Below are 19534 nucleotides of genomic sequence, written 5' to 3' on the forward strand. Positions count from 1 at the left end.
CTCTCTCGCATCTCTGGATCTCTGTCTGCCTTGCTGGCTCCTCTGTGTGTCTGTCTCTCTCTGGCTCCTTCTGTCTGTCTGCTGCCTATTTGTCTTGCTGGCTCCATCTCTGCGTGTGTGTCTATCTGTCCACCTCTCTCTGGCTCCTGCTCCTTCTCCATGTCTTTCTGTGTCTCTGTCTGTCTCTCTCTAGCTCTTGCTCTATGTGGGTGACTGTGTCTACCTGCCTATCTCTCTCCTTGTTTCTGTCTACCAGCCTGTGTGTGTGTGTGTGTGTGTGTGTTCTGGTTGGCTCATGCAAGGGGAGGGGTTCTGCCTGCTTCTCTGTATGCAAGGGCTCTGTCTCTGCATGTGTGTACTTCCCTGTCTGTGGCTCTCCGTGTCTGTCTGTATGTCATCTCTGTGTGTCTTGTTCTCCCCCTCCCCCTCCCCTGCAAGTTGCGGAAGAGGGAGGAGGCAAGCCCTTCCAGAAGCTGATTGGCTCCTGGTGACATCACTGTTTTCTAGAGAAAGAGCTAAGATCACAGAGTATTTTTGGAGCAGAGCAGAGCACTGCACTCACCTGCCTGAGGCCCCAGCAGGTTTCCCAGTTCCCCACCCCCAACCTTGCTTCAGGCTAAGTTTGCATCCCAGCCCCTCAGGGAAAGCAGGGAGAGTGCCCAGCTGCAGCCTCGCCTCCCCCACAGCCCCAGGGGCCCTCAGCAGGAGAGCCTGCCTCCCAGCAGCCAGGACCACAAAGGCAGATGCTGGACCAAGAGGAATGGGTGAATAATGAGCGCCGTGAGCTTGCAGAGAAGCAGTGTGTGTGTGTGTGTGTGTGTGTGTGTGTGTGTGTGTGTGTCTACAGCACAGACCTGTGAGGAGATAAGAAACTACAGGAGCCTAGGGGAAGAGGAGGGAGTTATTCCCAGGTGCCATGTTACCTAAAGGAGGGCAGAGTGGGCAATAGAAGGTGGTTCCTCCCCAGAGCTTTGGCCCTAGGGCCCAGGCAGGAGGAACAGAGGCCTAGGGGGACAGCGGGCACCTCCAACAGTGAAGTTTTGCTCTGGTGAGCTGGCTTCCAGGTGAAGGGCTCTAGGGGACAACGCCAGGAGGTGGGTTGGCTTTGACATGGGTTCCCGCTGTGAGGCTGCTCATTTGCGCCTAGCCTGCCTCATTCTCACTGCATAGCAATGAGGCAGGCTCTTCAAACCTTCCCCAGCGCTGGGCTCCCACCCCAGCCCCAGCCAGCCCCTGGGCGAAGCGCTGAGCACCCAACCCAAGGCCTACCCCCAAGGCAGGCAGGCAGTCCCCTCCCAGCATCTCTTCCCAAAGACCCTTTCAACCAGGCAGAGGCAGCTGCAGAGAGGACACATCCCAAAGAGGAGAAGCAAGACAAAATGAGAGGGAGCTTCCCCAGAATAAAGCAGTGGTGTGGGCGCCCATGTCCTGGCCTCCACCCTCGGTCCAAGCCCTCTTGCTTTTCTGGATCCTAAAATATTTATCGGTTTTCTGTCATCTCCTTCACACACACATGCGCACGCACACACACACGCACGGCATGTTCTCTCACTCCATCACCCACAAGCACTTCTCCCTAAGCCTGATCGTTTCTGAGCCAAAGTATGTCTAATAACACACTCTCTCCAGAAAAGCTCAATGTGAAAAAAAGTAATCAGGCTGGCAGTAAAGAGGGAAGATGGAGGAGAGATAGAGAAACCCAAATATAGGAGGAAACCAAACCCACATCCAGGAGCGAAAGAGGTGAAAAGAAGAGAGCAAAGAGGAGAGGGGAGGAAGGGCCAGGTGCAGAGCCCATCCCTGGGAGGGTGAGTTCAGGCCAGCTGGATACAGACACAGACTGTCAGAATACCCCAGAGCCTGGGTGGGGGCAGATCGGAGAGTGGAAGGGGGAGGGGCTGGCTCCTGAAGAGAGAGGGGAGAAAGGGGAGGAACAGGAGGAAGAGAGGAAGGGGAGAGTGGAGCGTGCTGAGCCCCTCTCCCATCACAGCAGCCCAGAGGGACCAGGCTCCTCCCTCAAAGGGGGAAAACTGGCATTGTCAGGGGTGGGTACAGTGAAAGGCACCCATGTGGTGCCATAGGTCTCACTCTTTTTAGAGAAGGCCAGAAATAGCAGTGCCCAGAACCTAGTAAATCTGTATCTTGGGGGTGTGCCCAGCTCCCTTTGGAGTAGTTATGGCGGGGAAGAGAAAGTAGGAGGGCAAGGAAAGATGAGGTAGCCCCTGGAGGTCTGGCTGACCTTTTTGAAGCCCACAGGGTACAAATCTCCCGCTCTCTGGGCCAGGTGGTACCCAGTGGCTGGCTGAGTCCAGGGCTGCCGTTGGACCCCCTGTGCAGAACCATGAGGCATCCAGGGCCTGGCACAGCCCATGCCCAGCACTCACAACCTGGAGCTGCTCCGCCGGGGGAGGGCTGGGGGGAGGAGGGTACCTGAGAGCAAGACTGCTCTAAACACAGAGGAATGAGTGCAGGGCAAGGTGTGAGGAGCAGGGCCGGGCGAGCATCAGCTGGCATGCAAGCCTCTCATGCTGTGAGTGCCTGCTGCACAGTAGGCTCTGTGCTGGGAACGCAGGGAATCTCAATCCCTGCCCACAATGGCCTCCTGACACAAGCACCACTGTCTCCCACTGAAAAATGAGCAAATGGGGAGTTGCGCTGCTCACCCAAAGTTACTTGGTTCCAGCTGTTCCTGATGCACGGATGGGGTCCCTGTCCTTCTCAGAAAGCAGGTGGCGCAAAGGTCATCCTGGCCCGACCCAGGCCCCGGGACCAAGGCCTTTCACCCAGTCCCTCACTTTTCCCTTTCTTAGGGCCTGAGCCAGAGGTCGGCAACCCCCATACCACACTTAGGACAGGTTTTGCCAGTCCAGACCCTGAAGCCTAGGACCATAGGGTGGGCCTGTCTCAGAAGGCAGCCGGGTGGGCTCTGACCCGCTCTGAGGAGCCCGGCCTTCTGCCTGAGACTCTGAGACCCCTCACTAGGTCTGGCTGGTGGCTGGGGAAGTGGGGAATGGAGCCAGCACCAGCCTCCGTTGCTCATTAGTACAAGTCCTTATTGCAGCCTCCTCCTCCTCCTCCTCCTCCTCCTCCTCCTCTGGGCACCAGACTTCCAAACCACAGGCCTGTTGTCTAATAATACCAGCGACAGCCACCGCCACCTCCATCTGCCAGCCTAAAAATAATCCCTGCTGAGTCCAAAAAAGGCACAGCCCCCAATAGTCCCCCAACCCCTCCTCCCTGACAAGCCAGGAGGCTCCAGGAAATTCCAGGAAGCCGGCAGACCCGGGGCTCTCACAAAGTGGGAGGCACACGCCCAGAGGAAGGCAGGAGGAAGGCGGGACCCAAAGCACAGCGAACACCCAGAAAGGACGAGGCGGCGGGGGAGAGACCTGGCCCAAAACGCCGACGGCGTCCTGTTCTCACTACAGGAAGGCAGGCAGGTACAGGCTGTTCTGGACACCCTTCTGCCTGCAGGAAAGCCCCCACAAAACCCGACAGCACCTCAGAGCGTCTCCACCCTTCAGTGATCGCCCCTTAGTGCCCTCACAGCCCTCCCAGCCCCCACTCGCCACCAAACCTCTCGGTTCGGAAGCCAGGGGTCAGGGAGCCCTAGCCGCTCCTTAAGGAGAGAGAGGCGCTGGGGAGGTGCAAGGTCGCCAGGCTCCTTCCTATGCAGGGGCCGCACTGCCCTGACCCTTCTCGGTTGGGCTCCCCCAGCAGCTGTGAGGCCGGGATGCTATTAGCAACCTTAATTTGCTCTCAGCTAGATTGTATTTCCAAGAGTCCTTTCCCCAGGAGCCACTGGCAGGAAGGAAGTCAGTAATTCAATCTCAGCTCCACTCCTTTAATGGCTCCTCAGCAGAGGCAAAGCCACACCCCCACTGCCCCCTCCCTACCTGGGCAGAGGCCTGCCTGGCACTCGCAGGGTCCAGGTACACGCACCCCTGCAGCCAGCAGGCAGTCTGGCCAACTGAGGGCACCGTGGGCTCAGCCCCCAGGAGGCTGGGCTCCGTGGTAAGGTGCCAGATAGAGGCAGTAAGTCCGTGGGAAGCCGAAGTCCCATGTTTACTCCCTGGGCAACATCAACATTCCTACTCCGAAGCCAGAAAATGAAGACAGTGACTCACCTCATACAGTCTGTGCCTGTGTGCAAGTCACAGGCCCCCGCTCCATCTCGGTGGCATACACGACTGGGAGGGAGGCAAGGGGCCACGGGGGACCGAAAGCCAGGCTGAGCGGGGCCTTCTCAGAAAGGACAGTCAGGCCGGCTGAGACTCCTCCCATCCCTGGCGCACATGGACTCTTTCTCCAGAGCCCTCTTGGAGGCCCCATCTCCTGCTTATTCACGCAAGAGAGAACAGAAAAGCAGGAAGATTCCCAAGAAAAATAGGTCAGCTGCCTCCAGCAGACTGGGCTCACACCCATGGGCAGCGTCTTGTGGGGAATGGGCATAAGCTGCCTGTCCAACCCCAGAGTCCTCTGGAGTGAGCAACTGAGACCACAGCCACACCCTCAGGGAGACAGACAGGCCCTGGGCTCCTGATAACCTCCGTGCTGCCTAGACTCCAGCACCAAGGGCACCTCGGCATAGTGGGAGGGGATACGAAGGAAGAAGTTGGCTCCGAGGGTCTCTCTGCTCTCAGGGCTGCAGCACGGAGAGGAGTGGCCCCCACCTCGTGTCTGCACACTAAATTCCCCACCCTGCCACTCCACGCACGTGCACACAGACACACAGGCACTCAAGCACTTGTGAGCATGCACACATACAGGTTTCACATGTATGGGCACACAGGCATACATGCATGTGCATGCACACGTATGGGCACACATGCACACACATACAGGTGTGCACACATATGCAATGCATATACATGCTGGCATGCATACACACACAGGGGCACATATATGCACACATGCAGGGGCACACATATGTACACACATATAGGAACATGTGTGTATGCACACACACAAGTGCACACATATGCATGGGCACACACACACACTTCTGGACAGCTGGAAGCTGTCAACAGTTGCAGCCCTTTGACCATTCAGATCCACTCTTCACACAAGCTGCTTCACCTCTTTCGGAAGCAGGTGGAAGGGGACCGCTCCCTAAGTACCCTACACCCCAGCCTGAGAAGGCCACAGGATGTGGAGAAGAGGGCTACCTCAAATCTCAGGCCCAGCCCTCTTTAGAGCTTATCTCCCACCCCCACATCTTGAAGCACCCAGCAGGGAGCAGCCAGCAGGGCTAAGGAAGAGAGGGCCAAGGAAGAAGACACAAGCCAGCACCCGGGCCGGGGAGAGGGCAAAGGCACAGGAGGTTGGAGTGAGGGCCAGAGTGATGCTGGGGCTCAGAATCTTCCAGCCAGGCAGCCTCTGCTCTTTTGTAACCAGATCCCAGCTTTCTGTCTCAGAGCCATAAACACGAAACCATTCCAGGTCTGGAACCCTGCAACTCCAAGACCAGCACGTGCAGGGCCACAGGCCCGCAGCTGAAAGCTGATTTTCCCACTACCCTCAGCCAAGCCCTTTTCACATCCCCCAGGGCACAGGCTGCCAGACACACTCCTGTCCCCAGCGTATGTGTGCTGAGGACACACACACACATCCATCCATCCACTGACCACTTCCTGAGTTAAGTCCTTCTTAGCTGATAGGCTCACCACAGGCTCTTGATAGCAACCTCTGAGTCCAAACCTCCACCCTCCCATCTTCATTACCAAAAGGAAGAAGGGTAGGTCAAGGCCAGGTAGAAAGTAGAGGGCAATGGTCCAACTAGTAGCAGGATCTGAGTCAGAACCTCATTGTATTTGGGGACACTGTAGTCAGGGATAATGCAACCACAGAATCTGTGGCAGACAGAGAAGGCAGGCGTGGGAGGAAAGTCCCAGACTTGCCTCCCCTATCCAAGGTCCACAGTCAGCTAAGCACGGCCCAGGGTCCTCCCACAGAGTAGGAACTCCCCTGGGCGGGCTCAGCAGCCGTCTGAGATACTGAGTCTACACCAATCACCGTCTTCCAGGTTCTGTGTACCACTTCAGCCCCTCTCTTCTCCACACTCCCCCAACCTGTCCACTGACCTTAATCACCTCCCAGGCACACACACTCAAAGTCAAAAGGAAGAGCCCATTCCAACCTCTGTGCCGCACCCGAGGGCTGATGGAGTTGGGTCCCAACACAACATCATCCCTTTTTCCCCTCTGCCGGAGCAGCCCCTGCTATGGCCAGTTCCCAAGGGTGGCATCTCAAAGTCCCTCCTGCTGAGGGACTTCCCCAGAAGTCACCTCTGCCAGTCAGGGAACAGCTGAGCTCTCGCAGGGAGCCTCACTAGCATGTGAACACTGGCTGGTGCTGCTCACACGAGCGGGCACCCACCCGCTCCCTCCAGAGGCTGTGTGCTATAAGCTCTCACCTCCCGGGCTGTGTCCTTCCATAAACCTCTGGCCACTGACAACATTCCAGCTTTGGAGACCTTGCAAAGGACTTCTGAGCAGCTCTGAGGCCTGCACACCCTGCGCACGTCCCTGGGATGCCACGGACAAGAGGTTCTGCCCAGACAAGGTCAGCCCAGAAAGGGGTCTTACTTCCTGACATGGGCAGCCTTCTGAACTTCCCTGCAACATATTCCCAGCTCCTAGTGCCCTGAATGGCCCAAGGGAAAGAAATTGAGGAGGATCCTGGAATCCCAGGGACACTGAGAAAATGATGTTAATATTTCCTGAGCACATACTATATAACAGGTAGTTGTTTGTTTCCTTATAACACTCATGTCCACCTAAAAACCCTAAAAGCGCATACCGTTAGCACATTTTCTATTGAGGCAAGTGACATTTAGAGAGGTTGAGAATTTGCCCAAGGTCACAGGGTCAGCAGGTGGCAGAGCCAGAATTCAAATCCCAGTCATATGGCTCTAGACCTAGGTCCTTAACTAACCACACACAGAGCACTTGAGGCTAAAAAAGACCCCAAGACCAGTAAGGTCACCCTCTGCTTCCAGACAGGGGTACATGTCCAGCCATTCCAGAGAGAAGGACCCCTCTGCACTCTGAAAGAGGGCATAACCTTCATGCCGGGCAACCTTCAATTTTGGGAAGCCTTTCCTTCTATCTTGCGATTCTGTGTGTTGTTGCAGTATAAACTCATTTTCCTTTATTCTGGGCTTAAACTTGCAAAGAAGTCCATTGCCCACCCTGACTTAGGTTTGTAGGCTATTTCAGAGCCTTCCTTCAGCGTCTCTGTTCTATTCAAAGATCCCAGCTCATCCTTTTGTGCTTTCAGGGACAGTCCCATAGCAGGAACATACCAAAAACGGGAGGGGAGGAGGATGCGGGCATTGGAAGACGGCAAGGAAATGGGGGAGAGGACGAGGCTACAGGCAGACTGTCAAGCACAGCCCGACCCACCTCACATCCACCCCGCGTTCCGTAAGCTTCCGCCATCACCCTTGCCTCAGTGTTCCCACCTGACAAACGAAGAGTTTTAAAACCGCCCGGACCAACATGTCAGTTAACACTGTAATCACCCTTCCCTTCGCCCTCTGCTCATTCTGTTTTCAGACACCACCACCCTCCCCAGAAGCAGAGGCGACATATTCATTCCATTCCAGAAAGTTTCTTGAAGCACTCCCCCCTGCACAGACCGGTGACGAGGAGACCCCGCGAGAGGCGCCTCCAGCCCACCCGATGCCCCACGCCGCTGGGAGAGGGTGCTCCGTCGGCGAGTCCTGCCTGCTGACTCCCCCCACAGCGGGTTCTCTCCCGCCGCCATCTCCTCGGGCTTGGTGAACTTGCCCGCAGCCGGGTCGTGTCTGCGCGCTGACAGCCCTGAGCTCACAGTCCTGGCTCCCTCCAGGCTCCGCTCCCACTTCCATACAAGGGCCGAGAGCCGGGGGTGCCACCCAGAGGCTTGTAGGTCGCTCTGCCCATCGCCAAAGCAAAAGCCCGCGCGCTCACGCACGCATCACCCAACTCGGCGGTTTCCCCCTCGCGTCTCCCCCAGCTCAGACCCAGGAAAGCGGAAAGAGAAAATCCCCCCTCCGCTCGGATTCACAGCGTGGGGACCCCTCTCCCCCGCGCCTCCCTCCAGCCCCCATCCAGCTCTGCCTCGCAGCCGGGGAGGGCGGCGTGGGGCCCGCGCGGCTGCGGCGCGCTCCCGGGGAACTTTTGCCTGGCCTGGGCCCAGGTGCGGCTGAGAGGCGCGGGCGCCGGCCGGGTCTGGCCAAAAGCGGACACACCTCGAAGCCGGCCTCATCAGTCCTCCTCTCACCAGGCGCCCCTGTTAGGGGGCTCCGACCTCCAGCTGCCAAGATGTGTGGGCAGGAGGGGCGCGAGCGAAACGGTGGGCGCCCGCAGGGCCGCGAACCCGGGGCCTTAGACTCGTGTGCCGCGAGTCCCAGGGATCCTCCGGGTCGCGCCTCCCCGCAGGCGCTCCTCGCGGCGCGGGGCTCGAGCGTGCTGCAGCCTGCCCGGAGACCGCGAACTCCCGCAGCTAGAGTTTCCCGCAGCTCTGGGAGGCGGCCGCCGGGTAGGAGGCGACGGGCTCGGCGCGCCGGGGTGCACCGCGGGGCCCGTGGTGGGCGAAGTCGACCTGGGTTCCACTGCGTCCTTTCCCCGAGTGCCCGGCAGCCCGTGGGCTCTGGCCCCTTCCCGCCTGCCCCTCCAGCCCACGGCCCGCAGGCCCTCCCCGGCAATGCTCCCCGGCGCGCCTGGCCCGCGCCGGAGCCCGAGCCTCGCCCGCGGGAAGGCGCGCTGGGGAGCTGGGGAACCGGGGGGCCGAGGAACCGGGAAACCGAGGGGGCCGAGCGCGAGGGGCCGAGGGCGCTGGGAGGGGCAGGGGAGAAACGCCGCACTTCAACTCACCTTGAGCCGCAAGCCCTCGGGTGCCGATCACACTTGCTATGAAAGTGGCCACATACCAAATCATAGTACTACCGCGCCAGCCCGGAGCCTCATCCTATCGCAAAGTGCTCCCGCGCCCGCACGCGCCTCGCGCCCGAGCGCCCGCCTCGCGCCCGCCTCGCGCCGCCTACGCCCCGCGCCGGTGCTCCTGCAGCCCGGGCGGCCAGCTCTCCATCCCTCCTAGGCTCCGCTCGGCTCGGCGCGCGCCTCCCCGGCCCCGGCGCAGCGGCACCTGCACTACTCGCCCGGGCGGAGCGCAGCCAGGTCCACGGTGAAGCCTAGCCGGGCCGGGCCTCCGGAACCGCCCCCGCCGCCCGCCTATTGGGCGCCTCCTTCAATCCCGGGGTCCGATTGGCTCAGCCGTCCGCCCGTCGCGGAGCGAAGGAGGCGAGCCCTTTTCAAGGTGCGTTGAAGTGTGGCGAGCACAGAGCCGCAGAATCATGCGCATTGCCGGGGAGAAGGCGGTGTAGCGTCTCTGCTCGCTTCTCTCTCGGCTCACACTGCGTGGCAAGTTTCTGGTGAGTGAAGGAAATGGTAGCTTCTAACGGGACCCTGACGGGTCGCAATTACCCCGGACAGGTCTGAGGGAAGTGGAGCCCCCGCCCACTCATGGAAGCCAACATCCGGTTTCCATCCTGCAAACAGCAGTTCCCGAGAGGACCATGCTGATTCTATGATGGGGAAACCCAGGAGCCGGCGGCCCGGGAGAGCTGGGGAACGTCCTTCGCTGGAGATCTTTTCAAAGAGGTCACGCGCCGCCTCCCCACCCCCACTCCCTCCGCACCCAGACACGTCCCCAGAGCAGCGCACCACCCCCTCCAAACGTGATGCAGACCGGGGGATGACTAAAATGACCTCTCAAAGTCGCTCAGATTTACAGTGAGTCATTGGCTCAGCTGCGAAGTGCCACAGACCCCTCAGGAACACTCGTGCACACACACTCCACCCCCGGTGCTGGTCACTGCTGCTCGTCATTACTGAATCCCGACTCCGTGCAGTCAAAGTTGGGGCTTTTTCCCACTTCTCCTGATAAAAGCTGCTTCCTCACGCACATGGTTCCTCCCCTCCCCACCTTACTCGGAGCCCAGCCCTGTCTCTACCGCACGAAACCAAGATGGGTTTGGGGGACGCTTTAGGAGTCTGGGATGGTGGAGACCCAGGGAAAGGGAAGGGGCTTCTCGTCCTACAGAGGAATGTAAATAGGAAACTGGAAGGTCTTCATATGTTCCAGTCTCCCTACCCTATCCTGTCTCTGTCCCCTCCCCCAATACGGTTGTATTTGCAGAAGAAATAAATGAGTGTCATGGAAACATCTACTATAAACAATCACCTCACACCAGCGCTCACAGGCTGCAGTGAAGATGTTTGTTCTTTCAAGGAGTGAAGGCAGTGGTAAGAATCACACCGGCTCCCTGGGACGGGCTGTTGGCCAAGGAAGGAAGGCAGAGGGTCAGCGAGCCAGAGCTCAGGAATTTCATCCTCTCAAAGCACTCATTAGCACAAAGCCCTGGCTCCAGGACATGAAGCTCCCAAAATAGCAAAGAGACTTGCTTCTGGGAAAGCGTGCGCACAGGTGCACACACATGCACAGAAAGTGGCCTTGAATACCGAAGGTGGAGCCTTCCCTGACACCGGAAGCCTCTTAGCTCACCACCAGCCGGAGGCGGAAAGAGGCCCCCAACAGAGCAGTCAGTGAGCACATTAATAAAGGTTGAGGGCCTGGATAGATGTGGAGAACCAGGACTCTTGAATAACCTTCTACCTACCCACCCCTCCACCCGTGCAAACACACTCAAGATGCATAACCTGGGGCCATCTCTCCCTGAGCCATGATTTTGGTTATCTTCTTGGGCAAAGATGCCTTTCTGGGGACAATTAAGTGAGCTGCTCCAGGTCTCATTGATGCAGTGATTTCCAGGTGGCATGACCCGGAATAACTCCACCCCCAACACACACACACACACACACACACACACTTACACACTTTCCCAGGGCCCCAGGACTGTAAAGACATATTGGAATCCATTTGCAGAATTGGTCATAACTGGATCCTTCTCCTCCCAAAACCTCTAAGCAGCTAACTGTGGCCTAGAGAAAAGTGCTGGATCTGCAAAGGCTGGCCCCAATTCCTCACCATTGTTAGGTATGGAGCGGGAAACAACAGGTCTCAGAGAAACCCTCTCCTAGGGGCTTGTGGGGCAAGGAAGAAGATGGAGCCACTCTCACCACCCATCTTGACTGCTTTCTTTGGCCATCCATTTGTCCTACCCAGGGTTGTGGCTTCTGCTAAAAAAAAGTAGAGTTGTCTATCAGAATGGATGACGGGCGTGGAGGCTCATGCCAGTAGTCTCAGCTACTCAGGAGGCTGAAGCAGTAGTGTTGCTTGAGCCCAGGAGTTCTAGGCTGCTGTAATCATGCCACTGCACTCCAGCCTGGGTGACAGAATGAGACCCTGTTAAAAAACAGACAACAACAACAACAAAAGTGTCCGTCAAATTGGAAAGAAAAAACACATAACAAGCTTTAGAACATGAATTGGGTTGGGAAGGGGTTTAAAAGATCTATCTAAAGAGGAGAATAAATTTCTTCTGGATAATTCTACTGGCAACGGTGGAACAAGGGATGAAGGCAGAGAGGAAGGGGAAGAAAATTAAGATAGGGAAAAGTTCATCATCATCATCATCATTAGACATATCTCAACTGGGTTTCAGATCAGCTAAAGAGAGATATACTGTATGAGCTTACAGTGGGGAATGAGTCTGATCAAATCTTTTCCTCCTGGCATATGGCTGAGCTTTGGACCCAGAACGGATGGCTGCCCCCTTTCTAGCGTAGACACATCCAGTTGAGTGTTCAAGGGGAGCATGGACCCCAGATGTCCAAGAGGGACATGAGGGAGGAACATGAGCCACTTCCCTGAGCAGTTCATAGGTGTACCTGAATGTCATCGATGTCACTAATAAATGCAGTAATATATCCAGGGATGCTATGTATATCAGATATGGGAGTGTCCGTCGTCTTCTTTTAAGAGGCATTGACTTGTCGGAAATACAAAACAATAATCCCATCAGTGTGTCTATGAAAAAAAGCCACATGCAGCCACCTACCTACACATCCCCAGAGGCCTTTGGAGGACGTATGAGAAAAGGGGCTGAAAGAGGCTTCAAGTGTAGGAGAAGAGGAAACTATCCTCATTCCCTCTTCACAGTCATTGAACAAGGAGGACTCAAAAACAATAGTTCACTTGCCTGTCACTTCTCACCTTCCTCAGTGGTTCCAGACCTCACTGCAGAATCCAGGGTAGAACAATTGTTGGGACAGCTGCTTGTGAAAAGGAGAGCCAGCTCTAAATAAAAGCAATTTACTCAACACAAACACCAAAGAGCATGTTTAGTGTTTACATAAATACGGAACTGTATCAGTTGTCGCCATGTAAAACCAGCCCAAAATATCATGGCTTAAAGCAATAAGGCTCATTCATTTGCTCATGAATCTGCAATTTGGACACTGGTAGGTGAGGACGGCTCTTCTCTACTTCATGTTGCATCAGCTCCAGTGGGGTGTGGATCTTTCTTCTTTCAGGATGGCCAGGATGGCTCACTCACGTGGCTATAGGTTGACGCTGGCTGTTAGCCTGGGCTACCAGCAAAGGGCTGTGATTCTTCCTCAAGTGGGCCTCTCTGCAGGCTGCCTGGGCTTCCTCAAGGCATGGTGGCTAGGTTCCAAAAGCTGGCGTCCCAGTAGAACCAGGTGAAAGGCATATTCCCCTTTATATCCTAGCCTTGGAAGACAAATAGCGTCACTTCCATCAGGGTCAAAAACCTGCCCCAATTCAAAGGGAGAGGACACAGTTCCCCAGCTCGCAATAGAACAGTGTCCCTGTCACTTTTTTTTTTTTTTTTTTGGAGACAGAACCTCACTCTGTCACCCAGGCTGGAGTGCAGTGGCGTGATCTCGGCTCACTGCAACCTCCACCTCCCAGGTTCAAGCGATTCTTCTGCCTCAGCCTCCTGAGTAGCTGGGACTACAGGCACACGCCACCACGCCCGGCTAATTTTTGTATTTTTAGTAGAGACAGGGTTTCACCATATTGGCTAGGATGGTCTCGAACTCCTGACCTCGTGATCCACCCACCTCGGCCTCCCAAAGTGCTAGGATTACAGGCGTGAGCCACCGCACCTGGCCCCCGTCACATTTTAAGAAGAACTTATGGGATGGGAGAGAGTGTTGCAGCCGTTTTTGGATGATACAGTTTGCAATGAAAACAGTCTTCAAAATTGAAGCAAAAAAAATGACTGCTAGAAGAAATAACTAGAAAGGAAGGTATATATTAGAGTTCTCCGGAAAAAAATATAACTAATAGGGTTGATATAGACATCAATATTGATATCAAATATACATATAGAGATATAATGGGATGTATTATAGAAATTGGCACATGCAATTATGGAGGCTGAGAAGTCCAATGACATGCCATCTGAATGCTGGAGAACCAGAGGAGCTGGTGGTGTAATTCAGTCTGTGTCCAAAGACCTGAGAACCTATTCTGATGTCCAAGGGACAGGAGAAGCTACCCCAGCTCCAGAGGAGAGCAATTTGCCCACCCTCAGCCTTCAGTGCTCTATGTGGGGCCTTGACGGAGGGTAGGATGATGGCTGCCTGCACTAGTGAGGACAGACCATCTTAACTCAGCCTCCCAATTCCGTTGCCAACCTCTTCCAGAAGCACCCTCACAGACACACCCAGAAAGGTTTTATGCGGTATCTGGGCAGCCCTTACCCTAGTCAACATCTAAAATTGACCAACACAAAAGGGCTTGGCATATAGTATCCGATCTCAGAGTTTTCTCCCTTTGATTCAAGCTACCGCTGCCAGTCCCAGGTGTCAGAGATGTGCCCTTGATCCTTGCAGAAGACTAGCCTGTTTGTGAAGCAAATCCTTTCACCTTTGCTTTCTTTTAATATACCAGAGACCAGTCAGCATATTTTAAAAGAACTTGGAGGAGAGAATAAAATAAATAAAATTACATTTCTAAAATATAAGTATATAATCTTAAGATCTGATGCAGGGGAAGTAGAGAAAAGCTTTGCAAGGGTCTCAAGCCCTCTCACCATAAGAATTTTTCATCTAGGCTCAAAATCCTCCCAGGACATTGCAAGCACCTCACATGGCGTTCGTCTCTCCTGGCTCCCTGCTTGTCTCTTGGGTGGGTGGCCTCTGGTCTTAAGTTGTTTTTCTGGACCCAAGTAGATATTGCAACCATCCATCTTGCCCTCTCCCAACATAAATTCCTGAAGACTTTGTCTTATTCAAAGGCAAACTTCATTATGAGTCAAATTTACCAGGTTGGGCACGGTGACTCACCCCTCTAATCCCAGCCCTTTGGGTGGCTGAGGCAAGAGGATTGCTTGAAGTCAGGAAATCGAGACCAGCCTGGGTAACAAAGCAAGATCTCATCTCTACAAAAAAAGTTAAAAAATTAGCCAGCACGGTGGCATGCTCCTGTCGTCCCAGCTACTTGGGAGGCTGAGGTGTGAGGATCGTTTGACCCCAGGAATTCTGGGCTGCAGTGAGCTATGATTGCACCGCTGTACTCCAGGCCAGGTGATAGAATAAGATCGCATTTTTTAAAAAAATTGCTACAATGTCCAGAGTTCTGTTGAGGTGCAATTTCCTCTGAAGGCCACAGCTTGGTTAGGTGGTGGTAACTGACCCAGAGAGTGATCTAGCCCTTCCTAGCTTAAAATACCCTTTCCAACCACCATAGCGTCATTTTGTATTTCATCTAGATGAGTCCACAGCCCAGCAAGAGGGTCAACCCAAATCCCATGCATTGCAAGGATACATCCTAACGTTGCTTCCCTGTGCTCTCACCATCCCACGCATATGGCAGAGGTAGCATGTATGCCAACTGCTGCCCACATATGCAAGTGGACAGCAGATGACACTCTCTCACAACCTGTCCTGGTCGTTTGTGTGTGCACAGGTGTAAACATGCATCTCTACAGAGCAGAATTCTCTCATGCTGAGCCCGAAGTCCAAATTCTTAAAGATTTGTTTGTGGCAATGTAGTAGAAGTTAATGATAAAGAAACTAGAATTTTAGCTGAACTGTATTCATTTCTTGCCTAGCTGAGAAGGGAGGAGTCCTTGCTCAAGGTAGAAAGTAGACCTATAATTTAGGATAAGTTTATTTGAAAGCTAGGTGGACAGCACCCTCAGCCTTATTAATCCCTCTCCTCTTTCTTCTTGGTGTTCCAGGCCAGCTCTGAACAATCTCAGAGAAGACATATTTCATTGTTGTGTGACTTAAGGTAGGACTACAGAAAGGAAGTTCATCAACCTGCATGAAATTTGTCCCATAGAACTCAGGAGCCCTATATAGATAGCCATGCTTGTGAACTGCCCCCCAGGAACATGTCACCCTCACTGTTCTGCAATTCCTCACCTTGCCAATGGCTGCATCATTAAAAATGTTGTTCTCAGGCCTCCTGGGGCTACTCTGACCCACCTGAGTATGCCCTTGTCTGTCCATGGCCACAGGCCCCAGCTGCAAAGCACAGTGACAGACGGGCAGCAGCGAACCTCACTCAAACTCTTGGCATCCAGAAGTCTGGAAGATAACTAGAATCAGGGCTCCACTGCACCATCCAGCTCTGGCCCCAGCAGCCCGAAGGTGTGGGTCATTCTCTTTGTCTGAGTTCTACTTCCTCCATCTGGAAAAGGGACCATAGAAGGTAGTGGGAACTAAGGCCCAGGGGAGAAGGATCTGAAGAATCTAATGGGCAGTTTGTCACAGACTCTCCAACAGCCCAATGTCATGCCCCTGTGACATGATACAGGAAGAAAATGGGACCTGGCTTTCTCCCCAAGGCATTCTAGTACAGCATAGACGCTTCCACAGGGGCACATGGAGTCCTGGACTCAGGCAAATGACAACCTTGAAACTGCCAAAAGGTGGACTCGAGCAGTGGCTCAAGAAGCTTTGAGGAGTCAGCCAAGGAGCAAGCCATGCCAGAATGCCAGAAACAGACAGGCCCAGGGCCGACGCTCAAGAAGCGCCAGCAGAAGGGATTCCACAATGAATGAGTAGCACCTGGACACCAGCCTGCAGTCAGCACTGTGCTAGGCCCTACGGAGAACACCAAAGTGACCAGCCACAGTCTCAGTCACTCAGGACCTCAGCACCTGGATGGAAAAACAAGGCTGACCACATGAATGGCACTTACTAAACTCTGTCTACACTGTCTCAAGAGTGAGGATGGCCCAGACTTGAATTGCAGTAGAACAGGACAATGGCACAGTGGCTCACACCTGTCATCCCAGCACTTTGGGAGACCGAGGCACACGGATCACCTGAGGTCAGGAGTTCGAGACCAGCCTGGCCAACATGGTGAAACCCCACCTCTAAAAAAAAATACAAAAAATCAGCCTGGCGTGGTGGCAGGCGCCTGTAATCCTAGCTACTCGGGAAGTTGAGGCAGGAGAATCACTTGAACCTGGGAGGTGGAGGTGGCAGTGAGCCGAGATTGCACCATTGTACTCCAGCCTGGGCAACAAGATGGAAACTCCATCTCAAAAATTAAAAAAAAAAAAAAAGAAAAGAAAATGAAGATGGCGCAGATGGTGAGGGCTGAGTAAAGGAAGTGAGGTCTGAGCTCAGTCTTCAAGAAAGGAGAGGGAGAGATGGGATGGAAGAATAAGAGACTGCCAGCCAGGAAAGCTGCTGCTCTGAAACTTGCTGAGGTCAAGGGGCTGGTCTGTGCAGCACCTAGCCCCAAGTTGGCATTCCCTAAGGATGCCTGGCAGCCGAGCATGCAGAAGTGGCAAGGACGTGGCCCGGCTGGTCAGTGTGGCACAAGGAACAGGCTTCCGTGTTTAGAACAGAACGAGGAAATAGGTCCACTCAGAAAGGTGGAAAGGAGGCATAGGCAAATGGGGCGAATTGTAGGTTAATTTGGAGGGAGGCAGTGAGAAACAGGTCTGGGTGGAAGGAAAGGCTGAGGAGAAGGAGAAAGTACCTCTCTTGGTCAAAACCAAACTGAAGCTGAGGGCACAGAAGTGGGGGCTGGGGAGAGGAAAGAGGCCCTTGCAGGGGTGTGGGGGGCCTGGGCTTCTGCTTTGGGCCTGCAGTTGGATAGGCTGGGGGTGGGGGAGGAGACTGGGCCCTGGAGCCACAGCTGGAGGGCTCTAGGGGGTGTATTCTTGTACCCATTCGACCCCCAGACCTCTCATTCCTGGACCTCTCCACACTGAGCTCTCAACACCCACACAAAAGGGCCTTGTGTGGTATTACTGGAGATGCCCAATGCAGCTTTATCTCACTGCCCCCACCCTTCCCGGGAGCCTTGGCATGCACGTTGCCCCAGCAGGTGCAGGGGACAGGAAGAGAGGGGCTGGGGAGCAGACAGGCCAGAGGTCAGATGGAAACATCAGCCTGCCTCCCTCCCCTGCTGCCCTCTGCCCGCCCTTTTCCACAGCCTTCTCTCCTAACCCCTCCCTCCCCTGCTGCCCTCTGCCCGCCCTTTTCCACAGCCTTCTCTCCTAACCCTTCCTTCTCTGTTTCTCTCCTCTCCTCTCTGTCCCTCCCCTCGCTGGGCTTCAGAGTGGTATGGACAGCCTAGAGACAGATCCGGATTTATTCTTGGAAAACACGTCCATGGCAGAGGGTACCACAGCAACAAGTTTCCATGGTGCTTGGACACAAGGCAAATATGGCATAGAGGAGAGATTCCTGGACTCCGAGTCAGAGGACCTGGGTGCTGTCCCTGCCTCTCCTCACCACCAGTGCATCCTTAAGCAAGTTGCATAACCTGCCCAAGCCTCATTTTTTTTGCAAATGTCCAACCATTTAATCAGCTGTCTGAACCCACCATCGTGTGCCAGGCACCTACTGGGAGCCGAGCACTTTACTAGGTGCAAGACAAGTAACACAAACATGGTTCTTGCCCTCACAGAACGTACAGCTAAGAGACAATAGGGTTGCTCAGAAGAGGTTAGTATGGCGGCCAGTCCACAGCAAGTGCTCAAGAGATGCTGTGCACAGGTCTACCAGAAGCCCAGCAAGGAGAGTGCGGCCGGACCTCTACCCTGTGGGATGTGGCTGCAATGGCCCTGGCTAGAATTAGAGGATGGTGCTTAACCTCTGACCTTGTCTGCAGCCTAGTGTCTGTTCTAGGTGGTTAAAGACCAGGGGAAAACATGAGATAGAGGATAGAGAGGACTGCCCAACCTAGGGAGGCCCAACTGTCAATGATATTTGGTGTGTATGAATGAGAAGGGTGTGTTCCTGGGGGCAGGGTGGAAGGAATAAACATAATAACGGGATCTGTTTGGGAAAGGAGAGTTGATCCAGAGCCCTGACTGGGGAGGGCTCGGAAGCTGGACTCCCTCCCCACTCCCTTTCTAGGAAAGCAACTTGGAAAAGCAGAGCCTGGGCCTTGGTGGTGGGCACAGCTGCCAGGGGAGCCTGGGGCAGTGGGGAGGGGGAGTGTGGGAGGTGGCCAGTGGAGGCACTGAAAAGAGAGTCTCATGGGGAATCCCGGACAATGAGCTGATGGAAGGGGGAATATGGGAAGAAGGGGATGGAGGGGCTGGCTCTGCGAGGGCTGCTCTCCTGGCAGCTTCCCAAGGTTAATTGAGGGGCACGGAGCAGCCTCTGCGACATTCCAACAAGAGGGAGGCTGGTTTGAAAAGAGCATTTGCTGTGGGGAGAAGGGGCCTTTCTCTGCCCTGGGCTGCCGTCCCTTTGTGGAGGTTCTTTGAGGCATGAGCCCTGTGAAAAAGCAGGGAGTGAGGAGGGGCCGGGGTGGATGGTTCACCATTCATCGTCCAGGCCAACGGGCTGCTCTTGGCAGAGAAGAACGGGTCAGTGGCTGGTTCAGCCGCCCTCGGCCCTGAGATGATGGTAGCTGGGAAATCTCTGTACACGGAATTCCACCGAGTCTGACTCTAACATGAATTATGGGTATTTAGAGAAGGGCATGAAGGAAGAGAAGGGGAGGAGGCTGAGTATCAGCTGAAGGACAGGCAGTGCCCTTAGGGGGATCAGGAGTTGGCAGTGTAGAAGAAAATGTTGACAATTTTTCAGAGACCTGTGTCTAGGTTGAAGGGTTTGGCATAATCAGAAATGCCCAGGCTTTTACCATATGGTGTGTTAACACAACTAAAACCCACGTGTTTCTGCAGACACACACACAAGCAACATGCTGCACACACAGCCCTTGTAGGAACACACACGTATGCAAAATGACATGTACAGAGGCCCACACACCGATGTGGACCCTCCCGTGCACACACTCACATGCAGAATCTCTTCAGATAACCACACATATGTTATCTACACCATCTGCTCCCTCTGGAGCTGCTCATGTGTGCAAGTGTGTGCCACATCCTCACGCATCGCGAGGCTAACGTGGGCTGTGTGCAAGTAGGACACGTGAACACATGTGCAGGTGGGCCTCATGCTCTCCCACACCAGAACTCCTGGCATGGACGTCCCCAGAACACCCTTCTCGTCTTGCCTAAATCAGGTCCCAAGGAGACTTGTCCGCCTGAAATGCACCTTCTCCACCCCTGCCCCGGGCCCAGCGTCCAGGCTGCCCATGCTTCACGCAGTCCTGCCCGCTGGGGCAC

General features: G+C 54.8%; 2 protein-coding genes across 5 annotated transcripts in view; one reads left to right on the forward strand and one right to left on the reverse strand.

Moving 5' to 3' along the window:
• The window catches only part of IGSF9B (immunoglobulin superfamily member 9B), a 48228-nt gene extending 39261 nt beyond the window's left edge, over positions 1 to 8967 (reverse strand). For all 4 annotated transcript variants that reach the window (XM_050755930.1, XM_050755929.1, XM_050755931.1 and 1 more), the window contains exon 1: positions 8862 to 8967. In XM_050755930.1, the coding sequence (XP_050611887.1) occupies positions 8862 to 8925 (64 nt within the window). In that variant the 5' untranslated portion in view covers positions 8926 to 8967. The remainder of the gene's footprint in view (positions 1 to 8861) is intronic.
• The window catches only part of ACAD8 (acyl-CoA dehydrogenase family member 8), a 675944-nt gene that overhangs the window by 367358 nt on the left and 289052 nt on the right, over positions 1 to 19534 (forward strand). The gene's annotated exons all lie outside the window — the stretch shown is intronic.

This window comes from Macaca thibetana, chromosome 14 (genome assembly GCF_024542745.1).
Source record: "Macaca thibetana thibetana isolate TM-01 chromosome 14, ASM2454274v1, whole genome shotgun sequence".
NCBI lineage: Eukaryota > Metazoa > Chordata > Mammalia > Primates > Cercopithecidae > Macaca > Macaca thibetana.